General features: G+C 38.2%; 1 protein-coding gene across 6 annotated transcripts in view; it reads left to right on the top strand.

Annotated features, from left to right (window-relative positions):
• ARFIP1 (ADP ribosylation factor interacting protein 1) overlaps positions 1-17,957 on the top strand; it is a 156,637-nt gene that overhangs the window by 71,855 nt on the left and 66,825 nt on the right. For all 6 annotated transcript variants that reach the window (XM_036763820.1, XM_036763818.1, XM_036763815.1 and 3 more), the window contains one exon: positions 1,212-1,324. In XM_036763820.1, the coding sequence (XP_036619715.1) occupies positions 1,212-1,324 (113 nt within the window). The remainder of the gene's footprint in view (positions 1-1,211; positions 1,325-17,957) is intronic.

The following is a 17,957-nucleotide window of genomic DNA, read 5'->3' as shown; positions in this document are numbered from 1 at the left end:
CAGTAAGAAGAGTTGAGTCTGAATATAAGATTGCATGGGGCAAGTTAAATATTTGTGAATACTTCACTTTTCTTTTAAAAAATGCTTTGCAAGATGTTTTGTTGATCATAGGAGTATCAGTCTAGAGCTAGGAGAACTCTCAAAGGCTAGCCAGTCCAGATCCTTTATTTTACAGATAAGGAAAATGAGACCTAGGAATGTTCCATGAAGTCACGTGGGTAATGTGTGAGAGGCATAATTTGACTCTAGGTCCTCAGCCTCCAGAACCACTACTTATTTTCCCCTTTGAATAGACTAATTAAATAAATCTCCCTTTTTTTATGTCCATTCCAAACACTTATTTCAATTATTTGGTAACTTAAAGATTTTTATTTTAGAGCTGAAGCAGCACTCTTTATACTGCCATAATTAGCAAGCTTTTTGTACAAAATTCCTTCATTTTAAAATTTTTGTATGGGAATACTTGATTAAAGAGTGACTGTCAGTGGTTCATGCAGAATCCCAAGACTCTGTTTTCATTTTTTTTGTTTCATTTACTATTTATTGCCCATTCCCCTCGTTTAAAGGTGTTTGACTAGATAATAATTTCAACTCCAGCATTTCTTGTGGATGATAAAGGATCTTAGTGACTATTTAAATTACACAGATCCTTTGAAAATAAGGCTAAAAAGAGACATTAGAAACAATATAGGCCAACCATCTTATGTCAGAAATGAGGAAATAGGTACACGAAATTAAATGGCCTGTCCAAGGTAAATTTAGTAAGAAAGAACTGGTTAATGATAGGCCCAGAACTAGTATTTGTCTCTTGATAGTAAAAGATTATTCTCTCAGTTTTTTTCTTTCTGCTAAAACTTGCAAACTCTGGGAGTGTATGTTTGAGGGTGAGAAGGGAGGGAAGTACTATTTAGAATTTAGATAAACGGTAGTAAGGCTATGAAGTTTGTGAGTGAGGCCATAGTTTATTCTTTCCCAACCAATATATAAAATTTGCATCAGAATCTGTTTGGAATGCTTTTTGGCATTTCTAAGAGACTCCTATGTAGAATAGGAGTTATTTCTCCTGATCAGTAGGAAAGTTTCATAGATTTCAACAAGTTTTAGACCTTTATAGAAAATTATTTTTTCATAGTTAAGTAATTTGAATAAAACTGTATCAGTGTTGGATTTTTCCTTTTTATGTTTACATGTATTTTGTTATTATCATGTAGGTGGCCAGAGAATACAGCAAAAAAGTGGACCAGTTATTTTAGCAGATGAAACGAAAAATCCTGCAATGGAGAAGTTAGAGCTTGTAAAAAAATGGAGCCTTAACACCTATAAGGTTTGTAGATTTTGTCACAGGATTGTATTGTATATTCCCATAACAATCTGGATGACTGCAAGGCTTGTCTATAAGTTTTCAGAATAATGGATAAAATTAGCATGAGCATAGTCAACTTCAGCAGTGTTCAGGGCCAGTAATGGAAAGGAGGTAGGGAACGTAGAGTAAGCATTTAGTAAATGCTTGTCACATATACATATAAACATGGTATGGCATATGTTATCTTGGAACACAGGAAACTATACAGCCCATGGAAAAGCCCCTTCTTTGTACTTCACAGGGATACACCTGCATGAAGGGTTGTGCTCTCTGCCAGTGCATATTGATAAATTACTTCTGCCTGAATAATTTGCAGTTCTCCACATAGTCTTCAGATTTACAGACTGGTTGTTTTACGAAAGTTCATTTTGTAAGAGGGCTATTTAGAACATAGAATTTACATGTGTATATATTATTCCCCAGCCACCCAGAATGTGCTATAAACTAATTGAGGGCAGGGATTATTTGGGGCTGCGGATGAGATAGATCATTGTATCACTAGCACCTGGTATGTATATATTTAAATAAAGAGTCACTGATTGATTCTTACAGAACTGTTGTTGTAATTCACAGTTAAACTCCAAGGGCAACCCGCAGAAGCCTATTCATTTAGCCCATAATGTTGTTGAAATAGTATTAGTACATGTAAACTCCAGAATTCTTTTTTTTTCTCTTTTCTACTTTATTAGAAATTCTAAGATGTAGTGCTCTCTTTCTTTCTCCCTTTCCCACTAAGCAAGCCTATAAAGTTTCCATCATGCTCCAAACCAGTCCCTCCTTGTTGGTGAATATCAAGACCAAAATAGTAGTTCTTGTTGGTTCCTCCATCTTTTTTTTAAATTTATTTATTTTCATTTTTCAACATTCACTTCCACAAGATTTTGAATTCCAAATTTTCTCCCCATCTCTCCCCTCTCCCTACCCCAGGACAGCATGCATTCTGATTACTCCTTCCTCTAATCTGCCCTCCCTTCTACCACCCCCCCACTTCTCTTATCCCCTTCCCTTCTGTTTTCCTGTAAGGCAAGATAGATTTCTGTACCTCATTGCCTATGTATCTTATTTCCCAGTTGCACATAAAAACAGTTTTTAACAATTCATTTTTAAAGCTTTGAAACTCCAAAATTCTTTAAAGCCAATCTGAGGTCTGAAACACGAGGCTCTCTGAAGTCTGGCTGCAGGAATAATGGAGTAGGGGACTCGATGGATTGGTCTCCAGGGGTTAGGTAATTCTTATGGCAATGTGAGACATTGGAGAAAGAAAGAGAGAAAAGTCTCCGTCCAGAAAAAAGTCTACAGCAAGCAAGTAGTCTAGCAGGGCAGAGGATCTAGTAGCAGGCATTTGTATGTATGGACTAGAGGATTTAGGGTCAAAGTGATCATTTCTGAATGTTTGGAAATTGAGGACTGCATATATGGGTGTATATACATGTGTATCTGTGCACGTGCACACGCGCACACACACATACATATACATACATACATATATATATATATACATATATATATATATACACACACATCTTTACACGGAACATTTCCCTTTTGTCTTACCTAAGATTGTTCTGTTGAAAAGTAATCTTAATAATGCCAGTATCCCTTATGTTATGCATAATATATCCTGAAAAGTTGTGCGTTATTAATTTTTTTTGATGAATTGAATTATGTTTTAAATGCAGGACAACTTGCTGTTTAATAAAACTTGGTGTACCTATTTGTCAAGCGAAAGGGGTTTTTTAAATAATTACCCCAATTTTTGCCTTAAATCTGTATTTTCCTATCCTTATAATAATCATTGGTATCCATGTGGCACTTCAGCATTTGACAAACATTTTCTGTAGTCTCAGTTGAGCCTCACGGCCCTACGAGGTAAGTGACAAATATTAATTCTCTTTTACAGGTAAGGAAACTGGGTCTTCCTGACTCTAGATCAAATGCTCTGTCCGCAGTGCCATAATGCTTCTCAGAAAAAATTGTCTATAGGATATGCTGCTATTTTAGGGCAAAATATCAGGGCAGTCAAGCTGTTACTCCCTAGAAATGTCTTTCCTCCTTTCATTAGTGCTCATAAAACATGAATCTCAGCTTCCTTACAAGTATCTTTCCTTCAGTATTAACTTTGTATCAATGGAAGACAGAGACTTTAAATATTCTGATACTTCAGTCAGCCATATTCATTAATAAAGGCAATGAGTTGAAAGAAATTAAACTAATTTCTTAAGAGCCAATCAGGGGAAATAACATTTTTTGAAATGGTTCTGGATATTAATAAACATAATTATGGATCCGAATATTTGTTTTTTACTCTTTTTCTAGAAAGTAAGAAGAAAAAGTATACTTTCTTCATGGGAAATGTAGACTTTTTCACTTTCATCTTTTTAACATCTACTCTATCACTTAGTATTTGGTAAGGATGTCCCTCAGAACCATACTAATTTCAACCTTAGTGACTTGAATTCTGTCAGAGTGAATCTTCCTTCTTCTGAATCTAAATCCACAATCACACAGTATACTATATGGTAATGGTGGTTTGGCAAAGTTCATCATACTTAACAGTGGCATTGATGGGGTATAGGCTCTGGGAACCCCCCTTGAGCCCCACCTTGAATCTTCTTCCCATTTGATCTGGCTTTCTCTTGAGGTCATAAGCTTTTCATGCCCAAGTCTGTTACCTCCCATTGTCTGTTCCAGATTGCGCCCCCACCTTACTTCCCACCCTTGATTCTATCAAAATAGCTATACCCAAATCTGTTACCCTTAAACTAGCCTAGCTTTCCATTGTCTATTGTCTCCAGCTATTTCCCACCCTTAATCCCATTCCTGGAGTCTGACCTCACCCCAGTCCCCCCAGCCCCATCAAGATCCTCCCTAAACCCTTCCTCCCATCACCCCAGACTACTTGGAAAACCCTAGATCCCTCCTGCAATCGTTCTGTATAAGATTCATCTTGCCTCCATGAAGGTGCTCAGATTCAATCTAACTCGAGGTTCAGTCTGGCCGGCTTGTCAATACAAGTGTCACAAAAGCTCTGATCCCTTCAGAGTCTAGCCAATATGGCGAATCTTTAATAAACTTTGTTTTTCTTTGGCTGTAAGAAGGCTTGGGTCAAATTCATTCAGGCAGGACCCAGCGAGCACCCCTAAGCCCTTAAAACCTCAACAGTGTCACTGAAGTCTTTCAGTAGAACTCTCACTAGGAACTCCACCCAGCTGTCTCAGTGACAGTAAAGAGAGCCCCAAGAAATATCAGGGGAGGAGATGAGTAACCTGTTGCTCTCCAAATACTAGACTATTATCTTAATTTTTCCAGGTGACAATCTTAATTTTTTTTTCCCTTGCTAGGCCTGTTTCTGTGGTTTCTCTCAAATTGGATTCTTTCTTGTCCTGACATTTAGAACAAGTAAAAATGTCATCTTCTTTACTTTTGCAGTGTTGACAGGCTTAATTTCAGGTTTTCAGAGGCCTCCTAAGAATATTTATGTCTTAGGATTTTTAAAGTAAGATTTGTCATTTCACCCATAATCAAAATTGAATTTACATTAATCTTAACAGATTTCTTAGGAAAAGCCCTTATTTTGTTATTTAAAAAATAAAATTCTCAAATTAGTGCCAAAAATCACTCCTCTTCCTTTAGGACCTGAATGATGCCTTCAGACCTTTTACTAAGTGTGTGCAAATCTGCTGTTCTTTGATTTTTGTAATATTTTTAGTGTCAAAATTATAGTATTTTAATTTTTCTACAACAGAAAACATTTCTTTGGCATCTTTTTACTGTTATGGAACATTCTCCATCTTTTAGAATGCCCTAGACCTTACCTGTGACGGATTGATTGGAAGGGTTAGATTTTAATTTTGTAAACTTGGGGTTTTTTTTCTTTCTCAAATGTGCAGCATCTGTTTACTTTTCCCCATCCTTTGTTATGCATAATGGTTTAACCACTTGTCAGGCCTTGCTTCTTTGCCTAGGAAACTAAGGGAGTCTTTGTTAGTGGGAGGCTTTTTTTTTTTTTTGTAATTTAACTGCTTATTTGTTTTGTAAATTAAGTTTTTGGACATTTAACATAAGATAGAACTTTTTGTTAGGAGAAAGCTGCTGGAGACTGATTTTTTTTTTCTTTTTTTTCTTCCACCTTTCCCACTAACTGCCTTCCATTACTTTTTCTATCTGTTGTTCCATTCTCCAGATTGATTAACTTTGAGAGAATGCTTTCTCTTATATGCTTTCCATTTTCGATTGCCTGTAAGCCTTGTCTAAATTTACTTATATATCATAGGATAAACATATGCCAACAGTAGTCTTGTTTGTATCCCTACTGAATCACTTTTACAAAGTGATACAGCTCCCTATGGCCTGGAAATGACCTCCATATCAACTAAATTGTTGTCTCTAACCATATTGCTTTTAAAAGCTGCAGAAAAACCTGTGAAAAATATTCATGGCTTGCATCCAAAATGGAAGCTGATTAAATTTCTTCCCTGGCAAAATTATTTATTCATTTTAACTTATCTTTCCTGCATTGCAGCCTGTAACTACTTGTTTGTTAGCTGGTTTAAAAAAAATTTTTTAATAGTTATACTTTAAATTATTCTTATCAATTCCTTTTCTAATATTAGTCATTTCTGAATATATCCGCTCCCCAATCTGCCACCGAATAAACTATTTCCTGTAACAGAGAATCATTGGGGGGTGGGGGAACAGTGAAGCCAAACTTAAGGATGCAGGGTACCCAACTGACTGTGTTGCACTGCCTCACACCTCCCTTCTGTTTCAGAAAGAGGGAGATGCTGGCACACCTCTTTCTCAGGGCCAAGATTGGTCAACATAGTTACTTAGTTAAGTGTCCACCTACTTTTTGGTATGGTTTTCATTTACATCATTTTATTCCTTTTACACATTATACTTCTGGTTTGACTTTACCGCACATCAGTTTACACAAGTCTTCCCAAGTTTTTCTGAGTTCCTCATATTCACTGCTTCTTACAGAGCACTGATATCTTGTTAAATTTATACACCACTATTTGTTTAGCCATTTCCCATCAATGGATACCTTCTTTGTTTCTTTTACTACACAAAAGGGCTACTGTAAATATTTGGTATATATGGGATCTTCTTTTTTCTTTTGACCTTCTTAGAGTATATGCCCAGAGTGGGATCTTTTGAGTCAAACAGTATAAACACTTTACTGACTTTTTTCCCTAAACAGTTGCAATTGTTTTCCACGGTGGTTGGACAGATTCACTGCTCCATCTATAGTACATTAATGTGCCTGTCTTCCCATAGCCTCTACTTGCTTATTGTTGAAAGTTTTTTTTCTTAATGTAGAGCTGTCTAAGGGAACAGAATTGGGCTTGAGAGAATATTTTGTTTGATGGTGATGTTACTTTTTCTATTTAGTACATAGAATATACCTTTCTAAATTAGCCTTAATGAATATATTCTGGACCTAAGGAACACCATGACAGAATTCTTTTGAACTAATATCTTTATAATTAAGTAATCAGTGTTTATATTTGTTGTTCTTCAGTCATTTTTCATTTGTGTCTTACTCTTTGTGATCCCGTTTGGGATTTTCTTGGCAAAGATACTGGAGTGATTTTTCTAGCTCATTTTACAGATGAGGAAACTGAGGCAAACAGGGTTAAGTGAGTTGCCCAGGGTCACCCAGCTAGTAAATGTCTGAAGCTGAATTTGAACTCAGAAAGAGGAGTCTTCCCAACTCCAGACGTAGCGCTCTGTTGCACCACCTAGCTGCCTTACCAGTATATACATATTGGGTCTTATTTCTATTTTAAGTAAAATTGTTGCTTGATGAGAGTCTATGTGGAAGTGACAGTTTTGGGATCATAAAAGTTGCTATTTTATTTCAACCTAATTGAGGGGAGAGCACAAGAAATACATCACTGCATCAAATCTGGCGTCAGGATCTGACTGCTAAGTGTGAACCGTTGACCAAATGAGCAGTGAGTAATGTTTTCAGCTCACCCATGTGGATCAGGCCATTAAGTCACCTTCTGTTGCAAAGAGAATTATAGAGTTAGCCTAAGGATCTTAATAGTTAAGCATTTACCTTTCTGTATTTGTCTTTATAACCTATAAAGTTATGTATGACTCACATTTGTTTCTGATTCTAGTTCAGTGAACTACTTAAATGCTAGTTTTGACCCTGGCTGGATCTTGGGGTGGGGGTGGGGGTCGCGGATTGTGTTTGCCACTTCTTTCTCCCATTCTGGGCATCCTGGATCTTTCTTCTAAATTGTATCCCCTTTCTTAGATTTTAAGACTCACTCCTGCTGCCTTAGAAGTACGTCTCTCATTTCATTTCTGATTTTGGTAGTAAGCCCTGATCTCTGACACCTGCTTTCTAAGGATCTATTGCAAACATTTGCTGTACAATATTAAGAAGATAGTCAAAACCTGACTGCTCTTTTTTAAGCCCAGTCTACACCAGGAAAAATAGTATTAGTATTCATATTCTTTTTTTTTCAACAATTATCCATGACATGCCTACTCTGTACAGTTTAGTATCACTAAAGAGGTTGACATTAGTTTTGTATTAGATCAGCTTGCCTTTAAATATTAATTTCTCAAACTGCTGTTTTTCACCAAGAGTATATGGAAAATAATTATGTATGTTCCTTTCTCTTGGTCCAGAATAGGAAATATGGAAGAAATCTACGTATACTTTATTAGAAGAATAACCTCGATCTTGGTCTCCAGAGTGGGTTTACCTGGCATGTTTCCCAAACACTTAAGTGCCCTAAAAAAATCCTTTAGACTCTCTCATCGGTGTTCACACTGAACCTCATCGTCCTCATCTTTCCTTTCTCTAAATGCAGTGTCTTCTGAACTTTCAGGCTTCTTTTTCTTGTTCCCATTGTCTCAGTCGTTCATTGGCTGTCCCAGTGTCCTGCTCATTTGTCAATATTTTCACCTGTGTCCCTGAGCTCCTTCTCTTCCTCCCTTAGTTCACTTTTTAATATCTCTCTTTTGTACCTAGGTGACTTTTCTTTTCCCAGTACCCTTTGTTGAGTAGTTTCTTGACACTACAGAAAACATTGAACTGATGTGGACCTATCCACCTACTTTTTAGTTAGCACTGACATTCATGACCTATGTGTTCACTATTCATTTCATTCTTCCTTTTTTCCTTAATAATGTTTACATGCATTTAAGAGTTTACAAAGTGCTTTACATACATTATGTCCTTAGACGCTCATAGAACCCGATGGGTCAAGTTATGGTTATGCTCTCAGTCTTCTTTTTGTAGATGAGGAAATAAGCACCCCGAGGTTAGGCGGCTTGCCTCTCTGTTCACAGAGAGGCAGAATTCAAACCCAGGCGCTTTTTGAATCCAAGTCTAGCACTCTTTTCGTTCCACAGTGCAGCTTCTTGACAAAGGGCCAGGTTTGCAGCAGGCCAATAGCTTTAGGCCTCTCTCCTATTACTGTTTGTAAGAAAAAATTTTTTTTAAATGTTAGCAAAAATCAGTGCTTACGAAAAGAGCTCTGATTCATTTTTTATCACACTTTCCCACTCAGGATTTTTCCCTTAAGTATTTCCTTTATAAATGTGGCAGTGAAGATTTTTAGAGGCACCTGGTGGCACAGTGGATAGAGCTCTGGGCCTAAGTCAGGAAGATTTGAGTTCAAACTCAGGCTCAGATACCTGCTACCTGTGCTACCACACTGATGGTAAATTCGTCAACTTGGAAAGGCTACAAGCCAAGACCAACGTGGAGGTGCATGATTTTCTGTTTGCAGATGATTGTGCACTCAATGCAGCCTCTGAAGCTGAGATGCAACAAAGTATGGATTGATTCTCTGCTGTTTGTGCTCATTTTGGCCTAACAATTAACACCAAGAAAGCACAGGTGCTGCATTAGTCACCACCACACCATCCATACAGCAAATGGAGAAGTTTTGAATGCTGTGGATTACTTCACTTACCTTGGTAGTGTACTTTCCAGGGATGTACACATTGATAATGAGGTTGATGCATGCATTGCCAGAGGAAGCTCAGTGTTTGTGAGGCTTCAAAGGATAATATGGGAGAGAAAAGGTATTAGAATGACTACCAAAATGAAGGCCTACAGAGCCATTGTGCTGACCTCGTTGTATGCCTGTGAAACCTGGACAGTCTACCAGCGCCATGCCAGGAAACTGAATCGCTTCCATTTGAATTGTCTTAGGAAGACTCTGAAGATCACCTGGCAGGATAAGGTACCAGACACTGAGGCCAAGCATTCAAACTCTGCTTCAGAGAGCACAACTCTGACAAGCTGGCCACTTGGTTCAAATGTAAAACGTATGCTTGCCAAAAAGACTATTTTATGGAGAACTCAAACAGGGCAAGTGTTCACATGGTGGTCAGAAGAAGCGATACAAAGACACTCTCAAGGTCTCTCTCAAGAACTTTGGAATTGATTGTGTGACGTGGGTTGAGATGCTGGCACAAGACCACCCACATCAAAGAAGGTGCTGTGCTCTATGAGTAAAGCAGAATTGAAATAGCTCCAAAAAAATACAAGATGCACAAATTCATAGAATCTACCCGAAATATTCACATGGACTTTTTATACCTAACCTGTGGTAGAACATTCCAAACTCATATTGGAGTGATCAGCCACAGACACACTAGTGTCTAGCAAAGTGATGTCATTTGGGTCCTCTTCAAGAAAGAAAGACAACAGCTAGCCAACTCTGGGCATGTCACTTAACCGTTGTCTACCTCAGTTTCCTCATCTGTAAAATAGGGATCATAATAGCACTTACCTCCTACGGATGTGAGGATAAAATGAGGTAATATTGGTAAAGCACTTTGCAAATTTAAGTTCTATATAAATACAAATTATTATTGTGACTGTTATTATTGTCATTATTATTCTATACCCCACTACCTCCAAAATTAATTTTTTATAGAAAAGCACAAAAAACTAAATAACATTAATAGATGGAAATAGAGACCCCTAGAGATACTCTAATAGAGCAGTTTCCTCTTCTAGGTGAGAAAATGGATGGTCCTGTTATATTAATTGTCAAGACATTGAAGTAGAGACAAGGAAATAGGCTAAAGTCCCTCATAGATGTCATTTTTAAATTGGCAGTTTGAATCCTTAAGTACATCTGGAAATAGTGTATATTTTTTGAGCCCACCTTCATGTGTCATGTGACCAGATTTATGCTGCGGCCCAGTGAAGGATGCATTGTGAGTCCTCTGCAAAGTCTGTGTTAGACAGGCCACATGAAATGTTCTCATTTCCAGATCACTTAAATTCCTTGTAGATCTTCTATAGATAAGCTTGCCTTACCTACGTTTAAAAGTACAAGTTCCTTAAACTTAATTCATAATTTGCTTCTAATATCCAGATTTCATTTGATATGTTCTCGTCTTAATCTTTCCTCCTTGTTTCTTCTTCTCACTTCCTCAGTCTCCTAGAAACAAAAGGCATTTGCTCATTAGACCTCCTTCCCACGTCAGAGAGTACAGTCTGCTTCTTACCCTTTATTTCTCTGTAATAGTCTACCACTAAGTCAACAGAGAACGTTACTTTCACTCTACGCTGTCTACAAAAGCTTCTTCAATGAATCTTGGCTTTTTGACCTTTGTACAGAAAATCTCATCCATGTGTTAATAGAAGTTTCACTTGATTTAGCTTACAGATAGAGTAAAACTTCATCTATTAAAGGAAAAAGTTCTGGTTGGGTATGGTAATGAACAACATTAACGAAACACTGCTTACCTTATTGTTATTACCTTGTTACCTTATCATTCTTGCTAGTTTTAATGATTTATTTTTCATTTTTTTCAAGAAAATTTTGAGTTCCAAGTTCTTTCCCTCCCTCCAGCTCCTCCCCTATCCACTGAGAAGGCAAACAATATGATATCATTTATACACGTGAAATCATACAAAATATATTTCCATATTAGTCATGTTGCAAAAAAATCTTTTAAAACAGTTTTTCTCAGGCATCATGTTAGTATGTGCAGCATATTTCTCCTCCTCCCCCCCAATTTTTTTTTATGAAAATAATTATTCTGTCCCCTGCTAAATAACCTAGCCCATTCCTCTGACCTTTCATTACCTATAGTCTTAAGAGTTTAATTCCTTTGAAAAGTTTAATCTCTTTGATCATCTTCTATTCTGAAGTAGAGGACTAGTCAGGGAATGTCAATTTAATTTGTAAATCAAATGCAGATGGAAAATTAAATCAACTTGCCATCAACATTTCTGGAACATTAATGTTGTTTTACTAGTCTCAGAACATTATAATTTCTTTTTAATTAACAATTTTGTTGCAAGAATTAACACTGAAAAATATTTTTAAAACAAATACATAAATAACATCCAAAATTCTGAGTTATGGTTATTTTATTTTATTTTAATTTAGTTTTTTTTTGGTTCCAAATTCTTACACACCCCCACCAATAGAGAAGGCAAGAAATACAAAACCCAGTGCAATTTGTGAAGTCATGCAAAATAAACGTTTGCATTAGCAATGTTCTGGAGGGGGAAAAAGGTAACAAAGAACAAATATGCTTCAGTCTGCATTGAGTACATTAGTTTTCTTTCTGGAAGTGGAAAGCATTTTTCATCAGGAGTCCTTTGGAATTGTGGTGGGGTCATTGTGTTAATCAGTCACTCAGTCTTTCACAGTTGAGTCTCTTTACAATGTGGCTGTTACTGTGTAAATTGTTCTGGTTCTGCTCACTTCACTCTGTATCAGCTCAGATGTCTTAACAGGTTTTTTTCTGAAGCCATCTCCTTCATTTCCTACAGGACAAAAATATTCCATCACATTCATATAACATGACCAGTTAAACCGTTTCCCGGTTAATGAGCATCCCCTCAGTTTCCAATTGTTTGGCAGCACACAAAGAGCTGCTATAAATGTTGCTATACAGATAGGTCCTTCACTTCTTTCCTTGAGCTTCTGGAGGTATAGAGCTAGTTTAATAGTTTGTTTTAATGGCTTTTTGAGCGTAGTTCCCAGTTGCTTTTGAGAATAGTCGGAATAGTTGACAGCTCTGTCAACAGTGCATTAGGGTACTTGTTTTCCCACATCACCTCCAACATTTGTCATTTTCCTTTTCTGTCATCTTAGCCAGTTTCATGGGTATGAGATAGTACCTCAGATTTAATTTGCATTGCTCTAATTATTTTTCATATGACTATTGATGACTTTGATTGCTTTCTCTAATAACTAGCTATTCATATCCTTTGATCATTTATCAGTTGGGGAAGTGTGGTTGGTGCATTGTTGCTGATAATTCATTCGGTCATATCTGACTCTTTGTGACCCCATGTATCATAGCATTCGAGGCTCTTCTATCCTTCACTACCTGCTGAAGTCTGTCCAAGCTCATATTCTTTGCTTCCATGATACTATTTATCCATCTCATCCTCTGCCTTCCACTTCTCCTTTTGCCTTCAATCTTTTCCAATTCCGGGGTCTTTTCTAGTGAGTCCTGTTTTCTCATTATATGGCCAAAGTAAGCTTCAGCTTTAGCTTTAGTATTTGTCCTTCCACTTAATAGCCTGAATTAATTTCTTTAGGCATTGACTGATTTGATCTCCTTGCTGTCTAAGGGGATCTCAAAAGTCTTCTCTAGCATCACAATTTAAAAGCGTCAGTTCTGCAGCACTCAGCTTTCCTTATAGTCTTACAGTCACAGCCTTCCTTTACTACTAGTCTGTTTTTTAAGGTGTTGTTTTCTTCAGTGCATTTTTCAGTATTTTTTTGGGTCTCCTTTAGCAAGTCATTGACTTGTTTTTCATGGTTTTCTCGCATCCTTCTCATTTCTCTTCCCAATTTTTCCTCTACTTCTCTAATTTGCTTTTCCAAATCCTTTTTGAGCTCTTCCATGGCCTGGGACCAGTTCATGTTTTTCTTGGAGGCTGTTGGTGTAGGCTCTTGCACTTTATTGACTTCTTTAGGCTGTATGTTTTGGTCTTCTTTGTCAGCAAAGAAAGAATGCAAAGTCTGAGACTGAATCTGGGCGCGTTTTCGCTGCCTGGCCATATTCCCAGCCAACTAACTTGACCTTTGAGTTTTTCAGCAGGGTATGACTGCTTGTAGACTAGAGAGTTCTATGTTCCACGTTTGGGGGGGGAGGTGCCAGCTCTGCCACACCAGCACTGCTCCTTACCCAACCCCCAACCCGGACTGGGCTTAGATCTTCAGCAGGCCGTGCACTCCTGCTCTGATCCGCCACTTAATTCCTCCCACCAGGTGGGCCTGGAGCCGGAAGTAACAACAGCTGTAGCTGCCCCACCTCCGCTGCCCCCCGGGGCTGGAAGCCGAACTGCGAACTCTTTCCACTCCCGCAGCTTTTCCCACTAACCTTTTCCGCAGTCTTTGTTGTTTGTGGGTTAAGGAGTCTGGTAACTGCCGCAGCTCACTGAATCAGGGCGCTAGGGCCCCCTCCGCCTGGCCTCTGGTCTGGATGGTCCACGCCGCCCACGCTGGACTCTGCTCCACTCCGTTCCCAGCTCCGAGCTCCGTGTGGGATAGACCTCACCCAGAGACCATCCAGGCTGTCCTGGGCTGGAGCCCTGCTTCCCTCTGCTGTTTTGTGGGTTCTGCCGTTCTAGAATTGGTTCAGAGCCATTTTTTATAGGTTTTTGGAGGGACTCGGTATGGAGCTCATACTAGTTCCTGCTTACCAGCCGCCATCTTGGCCCTTCCTTTACTACTAGAAAAACCATAGCTTTGACTATATGGACCTTTGTTGGAAAGTGATGTCTGCTTTTTTAGAATGATGTCCGTATTTGCCATAGCTTTCCTTCCAAGGAGCAAGTGTCTTTTAATTTCATGGCTACAGTAGTCATCTGCAGCGATCTTTGAGCCCAAGAATATAAAATCTGACATTGTTTCTATTTCTTTTCCCTCTACTTGCCAGGAAGTGATGGGACCAGTTGCCGCCATCTTGGTTTTTTAATATTAGGCTTCAAGCCAGCTTTACACTCTCTTCTTTCACCCTCATCAAGAGGATTCTTAATTCTCCTTTGCTTTTTCTGCTATCAGAATGGAATTATCTACATATCTGAGATAACTGGTATTTCTCCCAGCAGCCTTAATTCCAGCCTGGCATTTCACATGATGTACTATGCATAAAAGTTAAATAAGACAATATAAAGCCTTGTTGTACTCCTTTCCCAATCTTAAACCAATCAGTTGTTCCATGTTGAGTTCTAACTTGCTTCTTGACCTGCATAGAGGTTCCTCAGGAGACAAACAAGATAATCTGATACTCCCATTCCCATCTCTTTGAGGACTTGCCACATTTTGTTTTAATCCACACAGTCAAAGGCATTGGTGTAGTTGATGAAGCAGAAGTAGATGTTTTTCTAGAACTCCTCCCTTTCTATCTTCATAATCCAGTGAATGCTGGCAATTCCTCTGCCTCTTTGAAAACCAGTCTTGTCTTCTGGTGATTTTCAGTTAACATAGGCTGAAGCCTAGCTTGCAGGATCATAAGCATATGCCTCCTGTACAGTATCACATAGTTCTTCAGGCACTCTATCTACCAGGTCTAATTCCTTAAATCTATTCATCACTTCCACTTCGTGTTCATAAGGGAGGTTATTTAGGTCATGCCTATATGTTATGATGGTTTTCCTTACTTTCTTCAATTTAAGTCTAAATTTTACAATAAAGAAGTTCATGATCTGAGCCACAGTCTGCTCTAGATCCTGTTTTAACTGACTATGTGGAGATTCTCTACCTTTGGTTGCAACATATAAAATCAAAATAAATCTGATTTTGATATTGACCATCTGGTGATGTCCATGTGTAGAATCATCTTTTGAGTTGTTGAAAAAGAGTGTTTACTATGATGAGTGAGTTATCTTGACAAAACCTTATTAGTCTCTGCCCTGCTTCGTTTTGTACTCCAAGAACAAACTTGCCTCTTATTCCAGTTATCTTTTGGTTTCCTACTTTAGCATTCCAATTCCCTATGATGAATGTGACATCCTTTTTTTGAGGTTATTTCTAGATGTTGTAGGTCTTCATAGAACTGAGTAACTTTGGTCTCTTTGGTATCAGTGATTGGAGCGTAGACTTGTATTACTGTGATGTTGAACAGTTTGCCTTGGATATTATTCTGTCATTTTTGAGATTATGTCCTAGTACTTCTATTCTCACCCTTTTATTGACAGGGGGCTACTCCATTTCTTCTAAGAGATTCTTGCCCCTAGTACTATATGTAATGATCACCTGAATTGAAATTCACGGATTCTCATCCACTTAAGTTCACTGGCACCCAAGATGTAAATGTTTTAATCTTTCCATCTCCTTCTTGACTACACCTAGCTTGTGTTGTTCATAGATCTCACATTCCAGGTTCCTATACAGTACCGATCTTTATAGTATCAGACTTTCATTTTGTCACCAAGCATCTACAGCAGAAGTTCCTTTTGGCTTTGGCCCAACTGTTTCATTCTATCTGGAGCTACTTGTGGTTGTTCTCCCCTCTTCCCCCATAACATGTGGGACCCCTTCCGATCTGAGGGGCTTATCTTCTGATATCATGTCTTATATAATTTTAATACTCTCCATAGGGTTTTCTTGGTAAAGATACTAGAGTGGCTTGTCATTTCCTTCTCCAGTGGATCACCTTTTGTCAGAACTCTCATTATGACCTGTCCGTCCTTAGGCAACCCTGCATGGGATAGCATAGCTCATAGTTTCATTGAGCTACACAAGCCCCTCCGCCACAACAAGGCAGTGATTCATGAGGGGTTGGTTAGTTTACAGAAGAATTATTAACAGAAAACTTATTCATATTAAATTCAAATTCAGCTAACATTTATTTAGTTCTTACCTTGGGTAGAAAAGTATACTAGGAAGATACAAAATATGTATATACCATGACTCCTGCCTTTATGAAATTGACACTCTAAAAAGAGGGAGATAAGACACACAGGCACAATACACAATGATAAATCATTAAGTGTATTAGAGAAATACAAAATAAAGTGTTTCCCAAGGTCCAAGAAAAATGATTACCAATATGGGGTTCAAGGAAGGCTTTATGTCAGAATAGGCTATTAAGTTGAGATTTTTAGATGGATAGGAATACAACATATAAAGAAATGTAGATAGGACATTCCAGGCTTGGGCCGTATCAGAAGTGATAAAGCTCTAGGTAGGTTTAAGAAACAGAAAGCAGTTTAGTTTGGCCACAGCATAGCATAAATGAATTGAATTATAACATAAAACTAGAAAGAGAGGGTATTTGAAATATTTGAAAACCTCGAATGCGAGGTAAAGGAATTTGCATTTCACTTGGTTGGCGCTAAGAAACCAGTAAAGATTTTTGAACAGCAGTGACATCACCAGATCTAATTCCAAGAAAGATTTTTGTTGTTGTTCAGTCATTTCGGTTGTGTCCAACTCTTCATAACCCTATTTGGCATTTTCTTGGTAGAGATAATGAAGTGTTTTGCCATTTCTTTCTCTAACTCATTTTACAGAAAAGGAATTGAGGCAAATAGGGTTGAGTGACTCGCCCAGATTCGAAATCAGGACTTCCTGATTCCAGGGCTCTATTCAGTGAGTCACCTAGTTGCCCACCATGAGAAAGATTAGTTGGCCATAAAAAAAGGCAGATGGAAGGGGAGAGAGCAGAGGCAGGAAGATCTCTTTAGTTTTTGAATTAATCTAGGCGAATGGTAGTAAGGCAGTAGAGAAGTGGAGATGAAGACAAGGGGTGTATCAGAGGTAGAATCAACAAGACTTATTGACTGGACTGTCTAGATCTGGGATTTTGAAGAGAGGAGTGAGAATCAAAGATAACATTAGAGTTTTAATGTGAAGCACTTGAGCCTATGGTGATACCATGAGAAGAATAACTAGGTTCAGGAGGGAAAGAAAATAAGCTCCCTGTTTGTATGCATTGAGTTTGAAGTGTGCAGACATCTTAGGAGAGATGACTGCCTCACTGTTAGAGGTATAGGTCAGGAATCCAGAAGAAAAGTCAAGACCGTAGATTTAGCATGGAAGTCATCTGCATATAAGTAATCGTTGAAGCCCCAGAAATGAGTGAGATAGTCAAGGAAAAGAGTAGAGAGACAAGAGAAAAGGACTAAATACAGAACCTCAAGAAGTGCCTTCCATAAGGTATTAGAAATAGGATAAGGATCCAGTGAAGAAGACAGAAGAACCAGAGAGATAAATAGAGAACAGGAGAATGGGGTTTGTTTAAAGCCAGAAAAGAAGCATATACTAAGTAGGAGTGGGTATTCTGTGTGTTTCAGAGAAGTCAAGAAGGCTAAAGACCAGAAAAGGCCATTAGATGTGATGTTTAGCAGATCAGTTGGTGACCTTTGAGAGAGCAGACAGCAGAGAAGACAGAAGCCAGATAACAAGGTTCAAAGAGAGTTAAAAGATAAGACAGTGGAAACCTTCGATGTACCAGTGTGGGGACAGGAGCTATATGGGAGTCAGAGGGTTGAGAGGACTTTTTTTTTTTTTGGATGGGGAAACCTGATTGTTTTGTAGGCATATGTAGTTAGTGGAGAATGAGAGGGAGATCATAGGATTTAGACCATCGAGTCCATTTCTTTCATTTTATAGATGAAGAAACTGAG

Source organism: Trichosurus vulpecula, chromosome 6 (assembly GCF_011100635.1).
Source record: "Trichosurus vulpecula isolate mTriVul1 chromosome 6, mTriVul1.pri, whole genome shotgun sequence".
Lineage (NCBI taxonomy): Eukaryota > Metazoa > Chordata > Mammalia > Diprotodontia > Phalangeridae > Trichosurus > Trichosurus vulpecula.
This window is presented reverse-complemented; position numbering and strand designations above follow the sequence as displayed.